The 20,822-nt window shown below is 43.9% G+C and overlaps 1 protein-coding gene across 3 annotated transcripts in view; it reads right to left on the bottom strand.

Moving 5' to 3' along the window:
* Positions 1-2,487, bottom strand: part of CA8 (carbonic anhydrase 8) — a 48,433-nt gene extending 45,946 nt beyond the window's left edge. For all 3 annotated transcript variants that reach the window (XM_074944336.1, XM_074944337.1, XM_074944338.1), the window contains exons 1-2: positions 2,219-2,487; positions 1,290-1,481 (exon numbers count right to left, since the gene is read on the bottom strand). In XM_074944336.1, the coding sequence (XP_074800437.1) occupies positions 1,290-1,481; positions 2,219-2,426 (400 nt within the window). In that variant the 5' untranslated portion in view covers positions 2,427-2,487. The remainder of the gene's footprint in view (positions 1-1,289; positions 1,482-2,218) is intronic.
* Between the last annotated feature and the right edge of the window lie 18,335 nt (positions 2,488-20,822).

Below are 20,822 nucleotides of genomic sequence, written 5' to 3'. Positions count from 1 at the left end.
CTGGGGACACTGCTCCCTCTAAGCTGTGCATGTGTGCGCGTGCACACAGATCCTAAACACCGCGTGCACAAAAATGTGCACAGAAGCACAACAATTTGCACAGAAGAAATATTTTGTGCACACAGCCTGTCAAAAATTTGCACAGAAGAATTTTTTGCACACATGACCTGTCAAAAATTAGAGGGCATTGGCTGGGGATTCCCCCAGCATAGGTGAATAACCAGCTGGCATAGAGCTGGCTCTGCACCATCCTTCCCAGACTGCTTTGAGTAGGTGGCATGTCAGGCAGAACAAAGCATGGCTGGAAGGCCTTGGGCTCTAGCAATCTTGTGCTTCATAACAGCCTCTACAAGGCTGTTACCAGACAGCACAGTTCTGAGACTCCTCTAACTTTATACAGGGTCTGAACTGGGTCCTATCTACCACAGAACTGGAAGGCCACAAAGGATTGCTTCTCTCCACCTTCCCTCCTGACTTTTAAGTCCTGCACTGAGCATAGCTCAACCAGACCCAACGTTCTGATCACAGAATTCTACATCCAGGATTTCAACTTTCAGTTAAGCTGGAAATCGTGTTTTTATTGCTTTCTAGTTATTTTTGTGGTAAATACTGACCCTTTAAAATTGAAGGCCCATCAACATCCTAAGTATAATTCAAGCATCTTATCCTAAATGAACCATCAAGGTCCACAGTTATCCATATAATGCATCATCAAAAGCCATGGAAGTCAATGGAAAACTCCTGTTGATTTCCATAGACTTTGGATCAGGTCCACAGTTTCTGTCAGCCATACATATAAAATACAATTTGGGTTCCACAACATCTTAGTTATATTCTGGACAATTTCTAAACTTCAGACACTGTTGGCTCAAGCGAATTAGGTCACACCATCATAAGCGGAAATTTTGAACAATGCTGCATGCTGTGAACCAGGCTGGCATCAGCAAACTTTCTTGACATAAGGATTAATTATTAGATTTCTAACAGCAGCAAACTTTCTTGACATAAGGATTAATTATTAGATTTCTAAGAGCTTCACAAAAAATGAATGTCCAGTTTTGGACCATAACAATCCTGCTACCCACAAAGCTCACTCCTGCTTCCATTAAAGTCAGTGGCAAAACTCCTATTGACTAAAATGATGCAGGATTTGGATCATAGCCCATTTCTAGAAGTGAATGTTCTTTCTCATTTCAGTTACTGTGTAGAGAATATTGCTTAAGATAATCTAAACTTTATCATCCATTTTATTGTGCTGGAAAAAAAATGTAAACAATGATTAAGCATACCTGATTTTGACTTAAGGACAATTTGAATGGAATGTCCATCATTAATTACTTCACAGTCACGGCAAACAACATAGTTTGGTGATAAACGTACTTCTAGTAGTGAGGGGTCATATTTGGCTTCTCTTGAATTCAAGTTAATAGGAGACTGGTATTCTCCATTAGCATCAGGAAAGATCAACCCCCACTCGACTCCTAAAAATAAAATGAAAAACTATCATGTGGAAATAAAATATGACTGCTTTTCGTGAAGGACATGCAGCTTTAACCTTTACATAAATGCAAAAATATATCATTGAAGAGACCCCTTCACTTAAAGGGACACTGTCAAAAAAATGCCGTAAACGAACTAATTCTTTTACCCCTGTTACTAATAGCATCTTCGATAGTTCAACATGAATGAATGCATTTTTAAAATCCCATTGGCTACTCATAATTTATTATCAGTTTGCCTTTTTTGCATTTCTCTGAACTTGGACAATGAAATCAACTAAATCAGTTCTACTTTGTTTTATAGTTGGTTTCACTATCAGGTTCTTAGTGCTGCAGGGTCTGAATTTTAAAGGCAGCAGAGGAATATTTATTTATTTTAAAATACCTGATTTCTCCTGTTAGGTTTTTGTTTGTTTGTTTGTTTAATGGGGAAAATATTTCTATTGGCCTGATGTTGCATAAAAGGGTGTTTGTACCAAATATGGATTTGGGGACAAATGAAAGTTGACAGTGCCCCTTGACACCATGATCTCAGCTTCGATATTACCCTGAAAGTTTAGCTACTGAAGAGGGGACGATGTGATGATGGGCTGCATGTCACTGTACTTTGCCCTTCCATAGGTGAAATGTCCCTTTCTCCCCCACACAATGAAACTTCTCCCTCCTTCGGCCCCAGCCAGCAGCTCGGGGAGCTCGTTGCCTTCCCACCCTCTCCTTACCTTCCTCGTAGCCCCACTCCAAAGCCTCCTCCTTCTGCGGGAAGGACTCGGGTTTCTCAATGAAGCTCTTGTCAGCCATGGGCAGCGCCTCCACACCTCCTGTGTCCCTCGGAGCGTCCCGAGGTGTCCCTCTCTGAGCGGGGCTGCCTTGCGGAAGTCTGTTCGCTTCGGGCGGGAGAGGGGGGTTAGTGTGCCGCGCTCTGGGCATGTGTGCGTGTGTCTCCCTGCGCTGTGCGTGTCAAGCAGTGGCTGGAGGTTTGGTTTGCAGAGCAGCCGGTGTGTGTCTTTCTGTGGCATACACATAGCACGCGGGGGGGGGGGGGGGGTTGTGGGACTGTAGCACTCTGTGTAACTCTCAGAGGTGATTAGACAGATTAAATCTCTGGATACTCTATACGGAGACACAGTTGTGAGGACAACAGTGGAGAGAAAGTCGAGAGAGAGAGAGAGACTATAGCCTGAGTAGACAGACAGGTAGGTACTACACAGGCATACTGGTGCTATAAACGGAGAGGGCTGATACTGTTGATAGTATCTGTCCCTGTGTCCGTCTGTCTGTCGATGCTGCAAGCAGGATTATACTGCAGGTAGATTTAGTTAATGCAGAACCGCCAGGGAGTGTGTGTTGGGGCTGTACTGAAGCCATCCCATGGGCAGCAGCTCATAGGCAGATATGAGATCAGAAGTGAACTCTTGCCAGACGCAATGGGCTTAAATTGCAACGAGGGCCGTTTAGGTTGGACATTAGGAAAAACCTCCTAACTGTCAGGGTAGTTAAGGGCTGGAATAAATTGCCTAGGGAGGCTGTGAATCTCTGTCACTGGAGGTTTTTAAGAACACATTAGATAAACACCGGTCAGGAATGGTCTAGTTATTATGTAGTCCTGCCTTGAGTGCAGGGGGCTGAACTAGAGGACTACTTGAGGTCCTTTCCAGTCCTACACTTCTCTGATTCTTACCTTACTCTGATCACAGGTCTTCTCCCTGTAGCCCCCCACCTCTGTCCCCCCTCACCACCTCTGTTTCCTCCTCATTCTTTCTTCCCCCTCATATCTGTAAATATCCTCACAATCTCAACTGCCCCTAACCAGAGTTGGATTAAGGCAGCTGAGGATCCTAGACACACCCACTCAGAGAACCCCAGAAGTGGCCCCACTCCATCCCACATGACTGTGCCCCTACTTAGATTAGAAACTCCTTGGGACAAGGTCTTTTTGTTCTGTGTTTTTCCAGCACCTATCACAGCAGGGTCCTGCTCCTAGCTGCTATGATAATAAAAATAATAAATAATCGTAATACTTGTGTTGGTGATGAAAGGGGCCTTCAAATAGGCTGATGGGGCCCACTGCCTGTTCGTAAGCCCCTGCTACTGCTGCTTTTCAGGGGGGCTGAGGCCTCCTTGTTCCCTAGTCCAGTGTTCCCCATACTTGGGTAGGCTGGGTGCATCCAGGAGGAGGGAGGCCTCAGCCCTTCCCACCCCAGCAGAGTGCTTACTTCTGGGCAGCATACAGTTGGAGGGAGGTCCCTCCCCATAAACAGGACACACACACACCTGATCCAGGTGTGGCAGGCAACCTCCTCACAGGGCCCGGCACCAAGAGCAGCCTGTGGAGGTGACAGCCTTCAGCTCTGGTGGGGGGGAAGTGAACCAGTCTCATCACAGGGCTCCCTGCTTCAGAGGGTATAAAGATAATAAGTGATCCAGACAGTTGCACAAGCTGCACCAGTGGCAATTGGGTAGGAGGGAGCCCAACAGTGGCAGTCAGGGCTCCCATCTCCACCTAGAGAGGGCAGAAGCAGTTAGGAAGTTCCCCCAGCCACCTGTAGCTAAGTAGCTGTGGCAGCTGGGAGCCCCCACTCCCCATACACACACTCCGTCCTCAGTCACTCAAAGGAGGCAGCAGCTCCTAACCATATGGTTATGTTACTGATGTCATCATATTGCTCCTAGAGCGAGTTGTGCCTCTTGGTGAACCTGGGCCTTCCCCAGTTTACCTGTAATGCCTATGATTACTGGGCAGTAACAAGAGTAAAAGTTTATGTCAGTCTTGGATTGCTATTGCAGGAGAGGAAGGAATAGGTTGGAAAAGGGGTCCCAAAATACAACAATAAATCAAGAGCTAACAAGTATTGTGAAATATATGCAACTACACAAGGTAAAAAGAGGATGGGGCAAATTGGGAAGAGCTCACTCGGGTCTGCTTCCCGTTCTTCGACAGGAATACAAATACAGGTTTCTTTCTGCAAGACCTTTATTATTTGTTCTTCTGAGCTCATCAAGGGAATGAAACTGCACTAATGAGCTATGTTCAAGGGCAGCAGCTTGTTGGATCCTTTCTAAACCAAGATGTTATTTTCCTTCCTAAGTTTATTTCAGGGTCGCTTGCCTTGCACAATTGCAGCTTTGCTTGACCATGGGGGTAGCATTGCAAACCTAAATTCCATAATTCATCATCTAATGAATCCTTGACATTTGAACAAATGAAACACACATTATATAACAGGAACTTTTGGCACTAAGGAGATCATGTTACCCATCCACATCTGTTTCTTTCGACTGTATCTTGTAATATATTTTTCCCTCTAAGCATTTCTTAAATATACATTAGTTCCTGCTATTGATGTTTAAACCAATTGATTCTACACACTAATCATCCCAGTGAAAAAACAAGTTCCTCCTAAAGCTCCTTTGAGCCTGGCCTACCAGACTGTAAATTCATTTCCCTTTCCTTCCAGAATCTCACACATCTCAGAACATTCTGGGGCATCTACAGTCTTCCCATTATACCTTTTAGATACAGTGTTTCATTCATGTCCTATACTAAGTCAGCTCCTGTCGTAGTTTTCCTTTGAGGGGGGAAGGTCCATGCTTGAATTTCATACAGGGACAATTGCATGATTAGACCTGCAATTTCCTGAATTGTAATAAATACCCAATACTAGTTTTTCTAGCCTCCATTCACTGCTTAAGAAGTTACTTATATTTGTTCCCCTTCATTTTTACCTTTCCAACTTTTCATATCTTTCCGCAAAATGAGGCACAGTAGGTATTGAATATTTGGCATTGGCTTTTCCCCTAGCATATGTTTAATTTCTCCATGCATCCAAATATCTTATTACTTCCTTGGTTGTGGCCAGACACTCAGTCATCAGGTTTAAGATTTCTGTTAATATACCAGCTCCTCTGCAGTCCTTTTACTGCTGACTTTCTTGTGCATCAGATGTAGGTGCTGGGTAAAATTTTCAAAAGCACCTGTGTGACTGAAGAAGCTAATAAGTGAAAGTCAAAGGGATTTAGGGTCCTAAATTAGAGCCGGGTGAAAATGTTCAGCCAAAACTTTTTGTCTGTGAAATATGCAGATTCAACAACATCAAGAATTTTGTGAATTAATTTCAGTTTGGATAAATTGTTCATTTTGAAAACAAACAGACAAAAACATTCTGGAAAAGATAAAATGTTTCATTTCAACATTTTTTTAAATGCAAAGTTCTGATTTAGGGTGTTGAAATGACTGTGTGTAGAATTTTTCTTCATTTTATTTTTAAAAATGCAAAATGTTTAAAAAAGGCTCAAAATGTAAATGAAACATTTTGATTCCAGTCTAACAAAAATTTTTGTTCTGCCCAAAATGAATTATTTTCTTTTACTTTTCAATTTGCCATATCTGTTTTGGTGTTTTTAATTATTTGCAGGTTGACCCAAAACAATTTTTCCCACTTTTCTAGAATTGTCAGCAAACCAAAAAAATTATTATTTGCACAGCTCTCTCTGAAGTGACTTAGGCAATTTTGAAAATGGGGCTTGAGCTTCTCAGTCACTTAGGCACTTCTGAAAGTTTTACCCTCTAGCCCCATTCCTGTTCTGTGGCATAGGTGTAATCTATTGAATGTGCATATATTCTGCATATTGCCTCACATTCCTATAGTACTCAGCCCTACACATTCTAAAAATGTACCTATTCCACGTTATTATCTAACTATTCGTATGCTAACACATAGTAAGAGATAGTCCCTGCCCTCAAGAGGCATATATTGTCTATATATAGAAGAAAGATTGAGAGGAAGCGTAGGAACAGCGGCTTGTACAAAGCCGTGCAGCAGGTCATTGGCAGAACTGATAATAGAACTCAGGTCTCCTGAATTTCAGGCCAATGCTCTACCCTTTAAACCAGGCTGCCTCTCGGGTATCTAATGCTGATACTTTCCCTCAGTTAGAGTCCTTAAAGAACCATTTGTGGAAAGCAGCAATAAAAGATTTATGAGGAACTCCATGACCTAACACTAGTTCATTTTTCTGTTGCATAATCCAGTCTCTTGGAAATGAGAGGACAACTTAGCCCAAAGACAGCTGAGTCCAGTGGTCTCACATCTGCTGTTGCAAGCTGAAGAGTTGTATTTTAGAACATTTTCAGTGTCTGAGAATATAATATTTAATCATTAGATTGCAATCAGCCATTCTTGTGCTACCCATTATCTAGGTTTTAATTATTATTGCTTGTTTATTATTTTATTTACAGATTCTTATTTGTATAGCATCAACACTGTGCCAAGCTGGGAACTTTTCAGACAGGTGCTTTATGAAGCCGCTGTCCCAGCTTCAAAGATCTTACAATTTAAATACTGCTAGACAAGCCTGAATCAAACCTCTGGATCCAAACACCTGTAAGGAACTTTGGAGCCATACATTTCCACTGACAATGATCTCAAGTGTTCTAGATCTCAATACCAAGCTTTTTAAAGCATTTTAGTTCCAGCCCTCACAAACCACAGGAGGATGAGCTGGTAGAGAGAGCAGTAAAGAGTGCTTAAAAAAAAAAAAGTCCTCTACAGAAAAATACCCCATATTAGTTCTGCTGAGCTGTAGGGTAATCCTCATGTCAATCACTAGAGTAAGCCCAACTAGGATGCCTCTGGGTTGACAGATCAAAACAACTCTGCCGACCTTAAAGGTTGTGAATCTGAGAGATAACAAATCCTAAAAGGCCTCAAACTTTCTTCTTACAGTGTTGGCACACAGTCCAAAGCTCAGCCAGAATTAAAGCAGGGGCCCCAGTTTGGATCAGTATTATTTTTCGTTAACGATTTTGCTGATTCAGAAAAAAAGGGTGAATACATGATATTATGTGTACTGTTTCTTTCAGTTGACTCAGAAAGCAGGACAGGATGGGGCTGGGACAGTGAAGCAGACAGAGTAGCTTTAGTGATAAAAATGTTTTCCTTATTTCAGTGAAGGTCCTTGTGCTGCCTTAGAAGAAAGCAACTGTAACACTCCCTGCCTTTTCTGTTGCTCCAGCCCCACCCCCTTCTCTGCAGGGCACTGAAAGAGAAAAGGAGAAAGAGGATACCTTGCAAGTCAAGTATAGCTCCTCTTCCACAAAATTTACTTCCTGGGGCCCCCCTCCCATGCCCCAGAAACCAGCATCCTAATGCTTGGTGGTGGTTGTAGAAGTCACAGCTATTCCTCTGACTCTCAGGAAAAAATAGGATTGATTTGTGATAGGAATGGGATTACTTCATGATTTACTTTTTCTTTTTTTAAGGCATTCCTGGAAATGGGGCCCCTAATGAAGGGTGGAAGGGGGACACTAGGGATTTATATCTGCCTTTGGGAAGAAGAGAAGTGCCCCAAGGAATAGTAGATGTAATGTTGGCCAGCTGTGCTGAAATGTCCACCTAAAGAAAGAGCTAATTTAGAGTCTAAGGGGATGAGGAGCACCTGGATTTCTGAATGAATAGCTTTTTTTGTTTTTGCTTTGACTATCTCTGTCTGAGGCTGGCTAGCCACCATCCCTCTCTCACACACTGTCTGGCTGTTTCTCTCTTGATTTCTTGCCAAGTTGCTTCCTCAACTAAGCTTTGTGGGGGGATAGAGGGTAGTTTTGTTTTATTCAGATTGAGGAGAATAATTAGAAATGTTGCTCGATTTGTCTGTTAGACTGTGGGGTTAAATATGATAAGGTAGAAGATTTAGCTGCACATTTTAAAGGGCAAAGGTTCAACAGAAATGGATGATTTCTAGGGAAGGTTCTACTAAACAGTACCACTTTGGGGAAGACAATAGTTGCTCATAATTTTCTCTGTGATTAGAGCAATGGATTATGGGAGAAACAAGCTGTGATCAGGTGGTATAAAAACCTGACCCCCCTGGTGGAGAATGGGAGACAGTCTGATTACGGTTAGTTAAAGAGAAATGCTTCTCAGTGACAGGTTCCATATGTGTTTATATTTCATGCTTGTGCTGGCAAATGCTGCCCTAGTATGTTGACCAGAGCTCTGCAAGACCACTACCCACAGAATTCTCATTTCCTTCAGTATAAGCGTTCCAGATACGGATAATATTCAAAATTGGGCCATCTGTTTGGGGGGGTTTTTTGTTTGTTTTTTTTGGGGGGGTGAGGGGTTGGTTAGGTTTTTTTGTTTAATAAACCAACCATTTTAGCTATCAGGATTAGCTTCTGTGAAAATTTCGCAAAGAGTTAACTCAGCACCCCCCTATATTTAATGGTTTTGTATGAAACCTGTTAGTTTAAGTTCCATTGAGAAACATTCCTATGAAACTTTACAAAGTTCTACACAAAAAACCCTTAAAAATGGTTACAGTATATGATATATTGAAATATTACTGGTTTCTTAGGCCTCATTCTCCTATGTAGAATCTGAGTATCTCCTGTGGAAATCAATAGGTGTTGTTTGGATCCTTTAGGTAGAGAAATTGGCTTCCTATTTTTACCAACCAATTGAACCAAAGACCCTGATCCTGAAAACCCTTACACGTTGCACTTTACATATATTCATAGTCCAATTTTAAGTTGATAGGTTTACTCGCAAGCCTAAAAAGGAACAATCCTAATCAAAAGGAAAACCGTAAATAGTAACAAAACACTTGATGTGGTTAAAAGGAGGTATACGAAAGAAATTAAGGGAATAAGCCAATGGTGCCCATTTGAGCCTTTCCACTAACATCAGTTGATAGTGGATCAGGCCCTACATTTGTAGAATTTCTACGTGAGTGATGCCAAACGCAGAATGCATAACTTCCATCAAAAAATAAGAAGTTAAAAAAAAAATACACCAAAATCCTGTTGACTGTAGGAGTGATGGAGAGATAAGAGTTTTTTCCTAATATATTCAGGGGAAAAGACAGGCAGAGGATGAAATAGGATCTCTGTGGAACACAGAAGAGAAAACAATATCTAAGGGCTCTAACATGGCAGAACTCCTGCATAAATAGGTCTTCATTTTTAATAGGAAGGAAAAAAGGACTAGAGATACACAGAGAGCCAAATTAAAAGGAATAAAATAGGACATGCAGGGAAAAAAAGGTCAGTAAGGAGGTGGTAAAAAAGTATTCACCTGACCTTCACTAATACAAATCTTGAAGACCAGGTGGGATTCCTGAAGGACTATGAGAGCCTCATCCAATACCTATTGAAGTCGCGCAGAGCTTTCCACTGAAGTCAATGGGCTTGGGATCAGGCCCTAGTAAAGGAAATAGAGGAAGCGGTAGTGATTACGTTTGACAGATCATGGAAATCAGGTGAAACAGCCAAGGATGGAGGAGGAAATTAATATAGGTCCAGTGTTTAAAAAGAAAAAGAATGATCTGAGTAATTAACCTGACCTCTATCCCTGAAAAAATTCTTGAAAATATAATGGCTCATACCCTACCTGATTTTACTGAGGTGAACAATCCTGCTGAAAAACGGGGATTTTTCATGTGAGGAAGGTGAACAGTGTTGGTGTATAAAGGGAATCCATTTATGGAGCACATGTAGAGAGGAAAGCAGTGCACAAAAAGCAAGTGAGGTTAGCGGTAACCTTATTTTCTATTATATAGAATGATAGCAAAGAGATGCTCAGTTCTTCATTTCATTAATTTTACTTTTCAGTGTGTAAACATGTGGGGGTGACTAAAGTGCCCATCTTACTATTTATATTTTTCAATAAAACCATGTATTCATGGAATTTAAGGCTAGAAGGGACTATTAGATCATCTAATCTGATCTCCTGTATATCACAGGGCATTGCATTTCACCCAGTTACTGAGCCCAGTAACTTGGGTTTGACTAAAGCATAATTTCCAGAAAGGCATCTAGTCCAGATCTGAAGCCATCTAGGGATGCAGAATCCACCACTTCCTGTGGTACTTTGTTCCAGTGCTTAATCACCTTCACTGTTGAAAATTTGTGTCTAATTTGAATTTTACTGCCTTCAGCCTCCAGGTACTTGTTCATATTACGCCTTTCTCCACTAGATAAAGAACACTTTAGTACCAGATATTTCTCCCTGTGAGGCACTTATACACTGTAATCAAGGTTTCAGAGTAACAGCCGTGTTAGTCTGTATTCGCAAAAAGAAAAGGAGTACTTGTGGCACCTTAGCGACTAACCAATTTATTTGAGCATAAATCAATTTATTTGAGCACTGTAATCAAGTCACTTCTCAGTCTTCTTTTTGATAAGTTAAACAGACTGAGCTTGTTAAGTCTCTCATTTTCTCTAGCTCTTTTTTTTATTATTATTATTTTTTGGTCGCTCTTTTCTGCGTTCTCTCCAATTTTTCCACATCCTTTTTAAAATGTGGACACCAGAACTGTGCCCAGTATTCTTGTATCACTTTCATCAATGCTGTATAGAGACGAAAAATCACCTCCCTGCTCTTACTCACTACTCCTCTGTTTACACATCCAAGGATCACATTTGCTCTTTTTGGCACAGCATGGCACTGGGGGCTCATGTTCAATTTCTTTTCCACTATGATCCCCAAGTCTTTTTTGGAGTCACTGCTTTCCAGGATACAGTCCATCCTTCTGAAATTATGGCCTGCATTCCTTGTTCTTAAAATGTATAACTCTGCATTGAAACTCCTTTTGTTTGAATGGGCCCAGGTTACCAAGCAATCCAGATCACTCTGTATGACTACCTCATTATTTATCACCCTACCTATCATTAAATCTGCAAATTTTATCAGCAATGATTTTTACATTCATTTTCAGATCATTGATGAAAATGTTGAATAGCACTGGGCCTAGCACTGGTCTTTATGGAACCCCACTGGAAAACAGCTCCATTCAATGATGATTCCCCTTTGACAATGTTTTGAGATCTGTCATTGAGCCAGTTCTCCATTCATTTAATGAGTGTGCTATTGATATTGTACAGTGCTCATATTTTAATTGGAATGTGGTATAAAGTCAAGTGCCTTAAAAAGCCTAAGTCTATTACATCAATGCAGCTACCTTATCAACCATATTTGTAATCTCAAAGAATGAAATCAGTTTTGTTTGACAAGACCTATTCTACATAAAACCAAATTGAATGGTATTAAATATACCCCTATTCTTTAATTCTTTATAAAGTCAATCCTGTATCAACTTTTTCTTTATATTGTGTGGAACTCATGTCAGGCCAACCAGCCTATAGTTTTGGGTTGTCCCCTTGTCCTTTCTGAATATTGGCACAACAGTAGCACTCTTCCAGTTTTCTGAAATTTCTCCATTATTATCATTATATTATTATTCTAATATTATTCTAATATTTATTAATCATTAACATCAGCAGGCTAGACATCTCCTCAGACAACTCATTTAGGATTCCTGGCTGCCAGTTGTCCTAGCCTGCTCATTTAAAAATGTTTATCCCTAGTAGATGTTGGACTAGAAAGCACTTCATTATTCTCATATGAAACTAGTACATCATCCTGCTTCTTTCCAAATACAGAACAGAAATATTTATTGAACAATTCTGCCTTTTCTGCATCATTTTAGGCTTGGCAGAATTTGCCTTTTAATTTTATTTTTATAATTTTGATGGATATTGATGTTTATTTTAAACTTTTTTTCAATTTTTATCTATTTAAATTTTCACATTTGTGTGATGTTGGGCTGGTGTCAGCAAATCAGGGGGGGCTAGACAATAATTATTTAATGACAATAGATGTTGAGATTTTAAAAATGAAAGCTTTATAACCATTACAGCACAAATTGTCAATATCACATATCAAAATATACAAAGTAAATATCCTTAAATCAAACTCTAATAAGTTCTCAAGCAGTATTTTTCTTACTTTGCCTATCTGTAAATTTCAGTTATCATTGATGGAAATATTTTTTGTTGGTTTGTGTGTGTATGGTGAAATTGATGTTTACCAATATTTACCAATAAAAAAATCTAATCCTTCCAAGCTTAATCATTAACTGTTTTACCATTTCATATAGTAATGGGCCTATATCATTGCTTGGATTTCTGTCATTCCTAATATACTTTAAAAAAATTCCTCCTTAATGATCTTAGTCCCAACAGTCATGGAGTTTCCCCAATGTCTTTAGCTTCCCTTATCAATTTTCTGCACTTCATATCTTCTGATTTATATTGATTGCTATCTATTCCCCCCTTTTTCTATTATTTATTGTTTTTTATTTCTAACTGCTGTCTGCACTTCACCACTGAATCAGGATGGGGTTTAGCAAACTTGTCCTCTTTCTTCACTGTGAAATTGTGATTTGTTAACCAGCTAATACATTTTTAAAGAACTTCCAATTTTTGTACATATATTCCTGTCTAAATTTTCCTCCCAGTCAATGTTGCTCATAATTTTCCTAAACACTGGGAAATTAGCTCTTTTGAAGCACCAACTATAAACAAGAAAAAACATAGTAATAGTAAGATACAGCAATAAGACCAATATCTATTTCAGACCAATATCTATAAACATCCAGGGAGCAACTGTAGATAATAATAAGAGGGAGAAAGCATTCATAGAGTGTCCAGGTGGTAAAAGGACAGGAAAGACTGAGATCACCATGTCATGCTGCTGCAAAGATCAATAGGCCAGACTTCCATCTGGTATAAATCAGCATAGTTCTATTGAAGCCAGAATGGTGGGCAATTGAGGATTGTCAGCGACAATCTCAGTGATTGCCATGGGGGGGAGGGTTGTCATAATGGTTGGAGCAAGCATCTGAACTATTAGTTAGAGCTGGATCCAGATGAGGCAGGTGTAGGAGCAAAGCCAAGAGTCAGAGCCAGGAGACAGAAGCCAAAGCGTAAGCCCAAGAGCTAATTGGAATCACAGTCACAAGGCACAGCCAAGGGTCTGAGCCAAGAGTCAGAAGTCAAGAAGAAGTGGGGGCCAGAGCAAGTACAAGCTGTGGCTGGACTGAGGCTAGAGACTGCAGAGGCAGGGACAGGACCAAGCGTAACTGTGGGTAGGAAGGATTTGAGTGGCTGCCAGACTGCTGTTGCTACTGAACTGAAGTGTCAGCCTGCTGACTCCTGCAAGCAATCAGGTGGTGCAGTCAGACAGCTTCTATCAGATGTGCTTATTAGATTGCCCTGAGACTAGCTGTGCTGCAGGCTGGTTCCTGACAGTACCCCCCTTCAATGGCAACTCCTAGGGGCCATGGGACCTGGTTTCAGGGGGTGGTTTTGATGTAAGACACATATGAGATACATGGAGCATGGATATTTTATACTGGATCCCACGATCATTCTTGCAGTCCATAGCCCTTCCAATCCCACAGATAACAGAGCTTGCTTAAACTTCCTTGAAGTGTAGGATTTCCCAGACCTTGTACTCCTCTTGGCCCTGGACATCTGTGGGAAGTGGCGATGAAGCACTGTGGCCAGTAAAGGGATTTTCTGCATAAGGTTTCAGAAGGAACATATGAAAGATCAGGTGGACCTCCAAGGATTCTGGCAACTGTAGCCTAAATGCTACGGGATTTTTTTGTTCCGTGGTGTTAAACAGCCCTAGGTACTGGTGATACAGTTTGGCTAAAGGATAAGTTGATCTGAGGTGTTTGGACGACAGTCAGACCTTATCTCCTACAGACAGAGTTGATAAGACATGGCTTTTTGGGTTGGCATGATGTTTATATGCCTTCTTGGTGGCTTCCAGGTGTTTGGTAAGCTCTTGATGTACCTGGTGAAGATGGGCCGCTAGATCTGCTGCGGCAGGGACTTGGGAGTCTGTAGGTACAGCAAAGTGAAGGAGAGTGTGGAATCCATAGTTTGCATAGACTGGACTATGTCGGGTGGATGCATGGAGTGGAGTTGTTGTAAACAGTCTCTGTTTATGTCAGGAGGATGTCCCAGTCATCTTGCTGATAACCAAGAAAGCAACAGTGGTATTGTTTGAGGATCTGGTTCTTCTGTTCTTTCTGCCTAGTCTGTGGGTGATAGGTCAAGGAGGAAAGCAGTTCCATTTCTGAAAGTTTTCACCAAAAATAGGAAGTGAGTTGTGGACCTCAAGCTGAGACTATTCCTGTGGGCAGCACACGGAGTGAAAAAACATGATCTAGAAAAAGGTGGGCCATTGCCTGAGTGGTTGGGGAGGAGCGAATTCAAATAAAATGTGCCTTGTAATGACAGTGATGAGGATGACAGTGCAACTCTGGGAGCAAACTAGCTCGACAATGAAATCGAAGGACAGCAAGGACCAGGGCCAAGATGAGATAGGCAAAGCCTGGAGAAGACTGAGTGGTTTGGCATGTCGGCACTTGCTCTGACAGCACAGATCTCAGGAACTAAATTTACCTCTTGACATCAGTACTCAACACTGGCCACCAGAAATTCCGTAATATTAGGTCTTAGAATGTCTGAAGTGACTGGCAGACAGTGTATTATGACACAACTTTAACACCTCGAGGCTGAGCTGGCCCTCTGGGATGTAAAGGTGCCTTCCATAATGAAGTAGACCATCCTTCAAATGAAGCCCCCAACCAGGTGGAACAGTAGGAGGGTTTAGGATTTGACAGATCTTAGTAGTTTGCAGGTCTTGGAGAAGCAGGGACTGGAGGAGAGACATCAGATCTTCGTTTGATGGCATAAAATGGTAGTCAAGAGAGCTGCATCTGACTCAGAGTATTCATCCTTGCATGATAGGGCATCTGCCTTCCCATTCTGTGATCCAGTGCAATAGGTGACAAGGAAGTTGAATCTGTCAAAGAAAAGCAACTAGCAGATCTGTTGCTGGTTAATTCTATGAGCAGTTCAGAGATATTCCAGATTCTTGTGGTTGGTAAGAACCTGGACTGGGGACCAAGCTCTCTGCAGAAAGTGTCTCCATTCTTCAAATGCTACTTTTCTTGCAAATAATTTGTCCCAGGTATCATAATTCTTCTCAGTGGGGGTTAGTTTTCACAAATAGAAGGCACAGGGCTGGAATGGGTTACTATGAGGGCCTGTATGTGTGACAGAATGGCTCAGATGGCAAAGTTCAAAGCCTCTAGCGTGAAGAGCATGGCAGGACCTGGGTGCCCAAAAAGAGGTAAAAGATTTCTTTAGCCGATCAAATGCTAACTGTGCCCTTGGCGACCAGATGAAGTGAAATCTCTTTCAGAGAAGCGCAATTATCAGGGCTACTAGGTCAGAGAATCCTTTGATAAAACACCTGCAGAAATTGGTAAACCCAAGAAATCACTGAATGCCTCTTATATCCAGAGATGGCAGATACCTTTCATGGGCCCATTGTTAGCTCTTCGGGGGAAGTGATATACCCCAAGGAACTCAGCTGTGTCTTTGTGATAGTACTCTGAAAACATTCTCTCAGTGTACAGCAGCAGTCAAAAAAGCTAACAGAATGTTAGGAACCATTGGGAAAGGGGTAGAAACTACACAGATAATGTCATAATGCCATTATATAAATCCATGGTATGCCCAACACCTTAAATACTGCATGCAGTGCTGGTCATCCCATCTCAAAATAGATACATTAGAATTGGAAAAGGTGCAGATAAGAGCAATGAAAATTATTAAGGATATGGAACAGCTTCCATATGAGGAGAGATTAAAAAGACTGGGATTGTTCATCTTAGAAAAGACTACTAAGGAGGGATATGATAAAGATCTATAAAATCATGAATGGAATGGAAAAAAGTGAATAGGAAAGTGTTATTTACCCCTTCACATAACACAAGAAACAGAGGTCACCCAATGAAACTAACAGGCAGCAAGTATAAAACAAACAAAAGGAAGTACTTCTTCACATGATGTACAGTCAGCCTGTGGAGCTCATTCCTATGGGATGTTCTGAAAACCAAAAATATAACTGGGTTCAGAAAAGAATTAGATAAGTTCATAAAGAACAGGTCCATCAATGGCTAGTAGCCAAGATGGTCAGAGATGCAACGCCATGCTCCAGGTGTCACTAACCCTTAACCCTCCAACTACCAGAAGCATCTGGCACTGGCCACAGTGAGACACTGGATACTGGGCTAGATGGACCATTGATCTGACTCAGTATGGTCATTCTTATGTCAAACTCACATTTCTCCAGTTGGGCATAAAGACGGTTTTGGCAGAGTCTGCTGAGAACGTGGCATACAAGAATAACATCCAAATAAATAATCACAAACTGGTCCAATATGTTCCAGAAGATAACATTGACAAAATTCTGGAACATGGCTGGAGTATTACACAACCCAAAAGGCATAACAAAATATTGAAAATGTCTCTATCAGGTGTGGAACACAGTCTTCCATTTGTCCCTTTCCCTGGTTCAGACCAGACTGTAGGCCCCTTCAAAGATCCCACTTAGTAACAATCTTGGTTGAACAGAGCCTCTCAAAGAGTTTATTAATAAGTGGCAAGGAGTAGTGATTTCAGGCCATCACTTTGTTCAGAGCTCAATAGTCAACACAGGGACATAAAGAGCCATCCTTCTTTGCCACAGAGATGATTGGAGCCACTGCCAGAGAAGTGGAGGGGCAAATGAACTCTTTCTCCAGTTTCTCGCAGAGGTACTCCTGGAGCATCTGGAGTTCAGGTTCCAAAAGGGAGTACATAAAGCCAAAAGGGAACTCAGCTCCAGATTGCAAGTCAATTGGACAATCATAACTGTGATGCGGTGACAAGGTATCAGCCCTCTTCCTATCAAAACATCAGTGTAATCTCAGTATTTCACCACGATTCCTGAAGCTTTTGAGGAGGGATGGCTCCTCAGAGTACATCCTGAGGTCTCTGAATTCACAGATAGGTGGTGGAGATTGTGGGGGGGCTTCTGGTCCGGGACATGATTTTAAGAGGCAAAATTGACAGCAGAGTCTCAATGCAAACAGGACAGTGCCTGGCCCCCAGTCAATGCATGGATCATGGGTGATGAGCCAGGAAACAACAAGGATAATGGGAGAGTCAGATGTATGGATCAGACCGAACTGTAGGTCCTGTGACCCCGGAGCATGATAACAATCAAGGGTGCCATTTGATAAGTTATCAGGCCAGAGGCTAAGGGGTAAACTCCACCAAAATGGGGGTGCTCTTGCACTGAATTGGAATGTTGTGAACCAGGGCAAAGCCTAAGTCCATGAAATTGTTGGAGGCCCTCTGAATCCACAAGCACCCTCAGTTCAACCTCTGAGATGGTGGGATGTTATGAGCCAAGGGGAAGTTGGATGGTGCTGGCATAGTGGCCACCCATAGCCAGAATTCTGGTAGATAAAGTGGGGTTCAGGGCCCCGGAGTGAAGACGACCCCCTGCATCAGGGCTGAGGCCTGCAGTCTTTCTGGTTGAGACAAGACCCAGTTCTTAGTGGAGCAATCCACGGCATAGTGTCCAGATTCCCCACAATACAGGCATAAACCTGAAGCATGATGCCAGCCCTTCTCCATGTCAGAGAGGTGAGGCCAAAGCCAGCTGATCTGCCCAGACCCCTGTGAGGAGAGCATGGAAGGGGATCGGTAATTTAACTCTCTCTCCAGGCGGCCATCAGTATGGATACAAAGCTTGATCAAAGTGCCCAGGTCGGGCAGTGGCTTCACCCATATCACCTCATCCTTGATTTCCTCATTTAGGGCATGTCAGAATTGGTAGTGCTGGGCTGCTTCATTCCACTGGGTATCTGCTGCCAGGCACTGGAACACCACAGCAAACTAGATGGCTGATCTGTTCCCTGATGTACCACACAAAGCGCATTCTCCTGTGGACCATGTGCGATTCAGATAATCAAACACAATCACCATGGCTTGAATAAACTCTTTGAACTTCTCCAGCAGGAGGTGGGGGCTAGAAGTCTCCTGGAAGAAGAAGCCCAGGCCAGGGCCTCTCCAGTTAACATCTGGAGAATGGATGGGGATATCGCATGAACAGTAGCTGGCGCTGGTTCATAAAACTGCAGAACTTGTTACGGTTCCTGTCAAACTTACCTGACACTGGAATCTCCGGCTCCCTAGAAGCTGGAGGGGGAGATACAGGCTGGATGGTAGGGCTGCAGGGCTGCAGTTTGTATCCGCATGGCCATAATCAGGGCCCAGAGATTCTGCAGGATTCCCAAAATATCTAGCAGGAGCATAGCTGCCCTTATGGAATCTGAAGGGCAGTCCGGCCCCCTACCCACTGTGGCAGAGCTCCGACCTTGTTCCCATGGGTCTCACGCTTCCAGGCGGTTTATGCTAGCTTCAGAGGCTCACTGCAACCCTCCACGTAGCCCTTCTCTCTCTAGGGCCAGGGATACAGTCTACTGAGCCCTTTTCATCATAAGCCAGCAATGGAGGTTGGTGAGAGAACTCCCACAGTCTCTGTTGCTCCTACAGCCTCATGCCAAAACAGTTTAGCCTCCTGTTCTGACAAGGGCCTGTTTTCCCCTCCCAGGAGGTGTTTCTGCAGTGGTGGGTTGGGGGGGAAACCCAGGCCCGCCCTCTACTCTGGGTTCCGGCCCAGGGACCCTAATGGTAGCAGCTGTTGGCACCCAACCTTTCACTGCCAGAGTTGTTACATTTCCCTGGGCCACTTCCCCACAGCTCTCCTGCTTCTCCCTTCTTCACCCTTACCTTAGAGTTCCCTTACCAATGACTTGAGGGTGTCTTCATTAACCAGCCCTTCAGCCATACTTCCTCTCCTCTGGCTCCTCCCTGCCTGACTGGAGTGAGCCCTTTTATATCTGCTCTATCTCGGCGTTTACCTTTCTGCCACACATCCGTCTCTGCCGGAGAACTGGCACGGTTTAGAGGGCAGGGTGCTAGAACAGCTCCGGAAATGGACAGGACTACTCCGGTGCCTCTCCCTTCGAGGGAGAGCGCTGGTGCTTAATCAACTAGTCCTGTCCATGCTCTGGTACCATCTCAACACCCTGGTCCCAGCCCCGGGTTTCCTGGCCAACCTCCGGACATCGATTCTGGAGTTCTTCTGGTTAGGACTGCACTGGGTCTCTGCAGGGGTTCTCCATCTACCCCTGGAGGAGGGAGGGCAGGGCCTGAAGTGTCTCCACACTTAGGTCCATGTCTTCCGCCTCCAGGCCCTGCAGAGGCTCCTTTATGGTGCAGGTCGTCCGGCGTGGAGCGTACTGGTGCACGCCTTCCTGCGCCGCTTCCAAGGGCTCCGATATGACCGGCAGCTCCTTTATCTCCATCCGAGAGGTCTTCCGCGAGACCTCTCTGGGCTGCCGGTCTTCTACCAGGACCTCCTCTGGACCTGGAAACTGTTCTCAGCAACCAGGTCCGTGGCGGCCACCGTGGGGGCAGATCTCCTCGTGGAGCCCCTGCTACACAACCCCCAGCTCTGTGTGCAGGTGGCGGAGTCCCCCTCGGTGCGCCAGAGGTTGGTTCTGGCAGAATTCACCAGAGTCGGAGACCTCCTGCACCATGACCAGGGAGACTGGCTGGATCCCCTAACGCTCACTCAGCACATGGCGCTCTCCAGGCCTTGTAGTCCCTGGCGCGTACTTCAGGAGGTGAGGGCCGCTTTGCCACCCGCTGCTCGGGTTTACCTCGACCGGGTTCTAAGAGAGGGTGCGCCCCGCCCACCCTCCACCCCAGACTCTCCGGACCTTTTCATCAGGCCCCTGCCCCGTGGATCCGACCAACACCCCCCCCATCCCTTCACCGTGAGCCGGCTGCAAGTCCGTTTCCAGACTGCACCAAGGAAACATTTATACACGCTTGTGCTCCACACCCTTCACGTCCTCACCCTCACATCCCGCCCCGACACAAAGTGGCAGGACCTCCTGCCACCTCTACAAGGTGAGAAGCCCTGGTGGGCCAGCCTATATTCCACCGTGATCCTGAGGCCCGCCGGGGATATCAGTTGGCAGCTCCTTCACCGGGCCGTGAGCACGGGCATGTACTTGGCACAGTTCACCCCATCCCAGACACCTGCCCCTTTTGCAGCATGAGGGAAACCCTGGCGCATATATACCTGGAGCGTGCCAGGCTGCAGCCCCTATTTCAGCTCCTCACAAACCTTTTGTTAAGATTTTGCTTGCACTTTTCCCCTCACCTCCTTATCTATGCACTCCCTATCTGTGGCCCCACTAAGTCACGGGACCTCCTGGTCAACCTCCTCCTGGCCCTGGCTAAAGTGGCCATCTATAAAACCAGGGTGAGGAGGTTGGCTGATGGAGTCTCCTGTGACTGTGGGGCCTATTTCCGATCCTCCGTCCATTCACGCCTCCAGGCAGAGTTCCTCTGGGCGGCGTCCACTGACTCCCTTGATGCCTTCGAGGAGCCGTGGGCGCTGTCCGGGGTTCTCTGCTCGGTGTCCCCATCTGGTTCCCTTCGTTTGACCCTTTGACCACACTCCTGTCCCTGTTATTTCATTAGTTGTCCCCCGTAATTATTTGGTTTTCCAGGTCCTGTGGATCCCCCTCTTAGGCTGGGGGGGGGGGGTCCTT

This window comes from Natator depressus, chromosome 2 (genome assembly GCF_965152275.1).
Source record: "Natator depressus isolate rNatDep1 chromosome 2, rNatDep2.hap1, whole genome shotgun sequence".
Lineage (NCBI taxonomy): Eukaryota > Metazoa > Chordata > Testudines > Cheloniidae > Natator > Natator depressus.
This window is presented reverse-complemented; position numbering and strand designations above follow the sequence as displayed.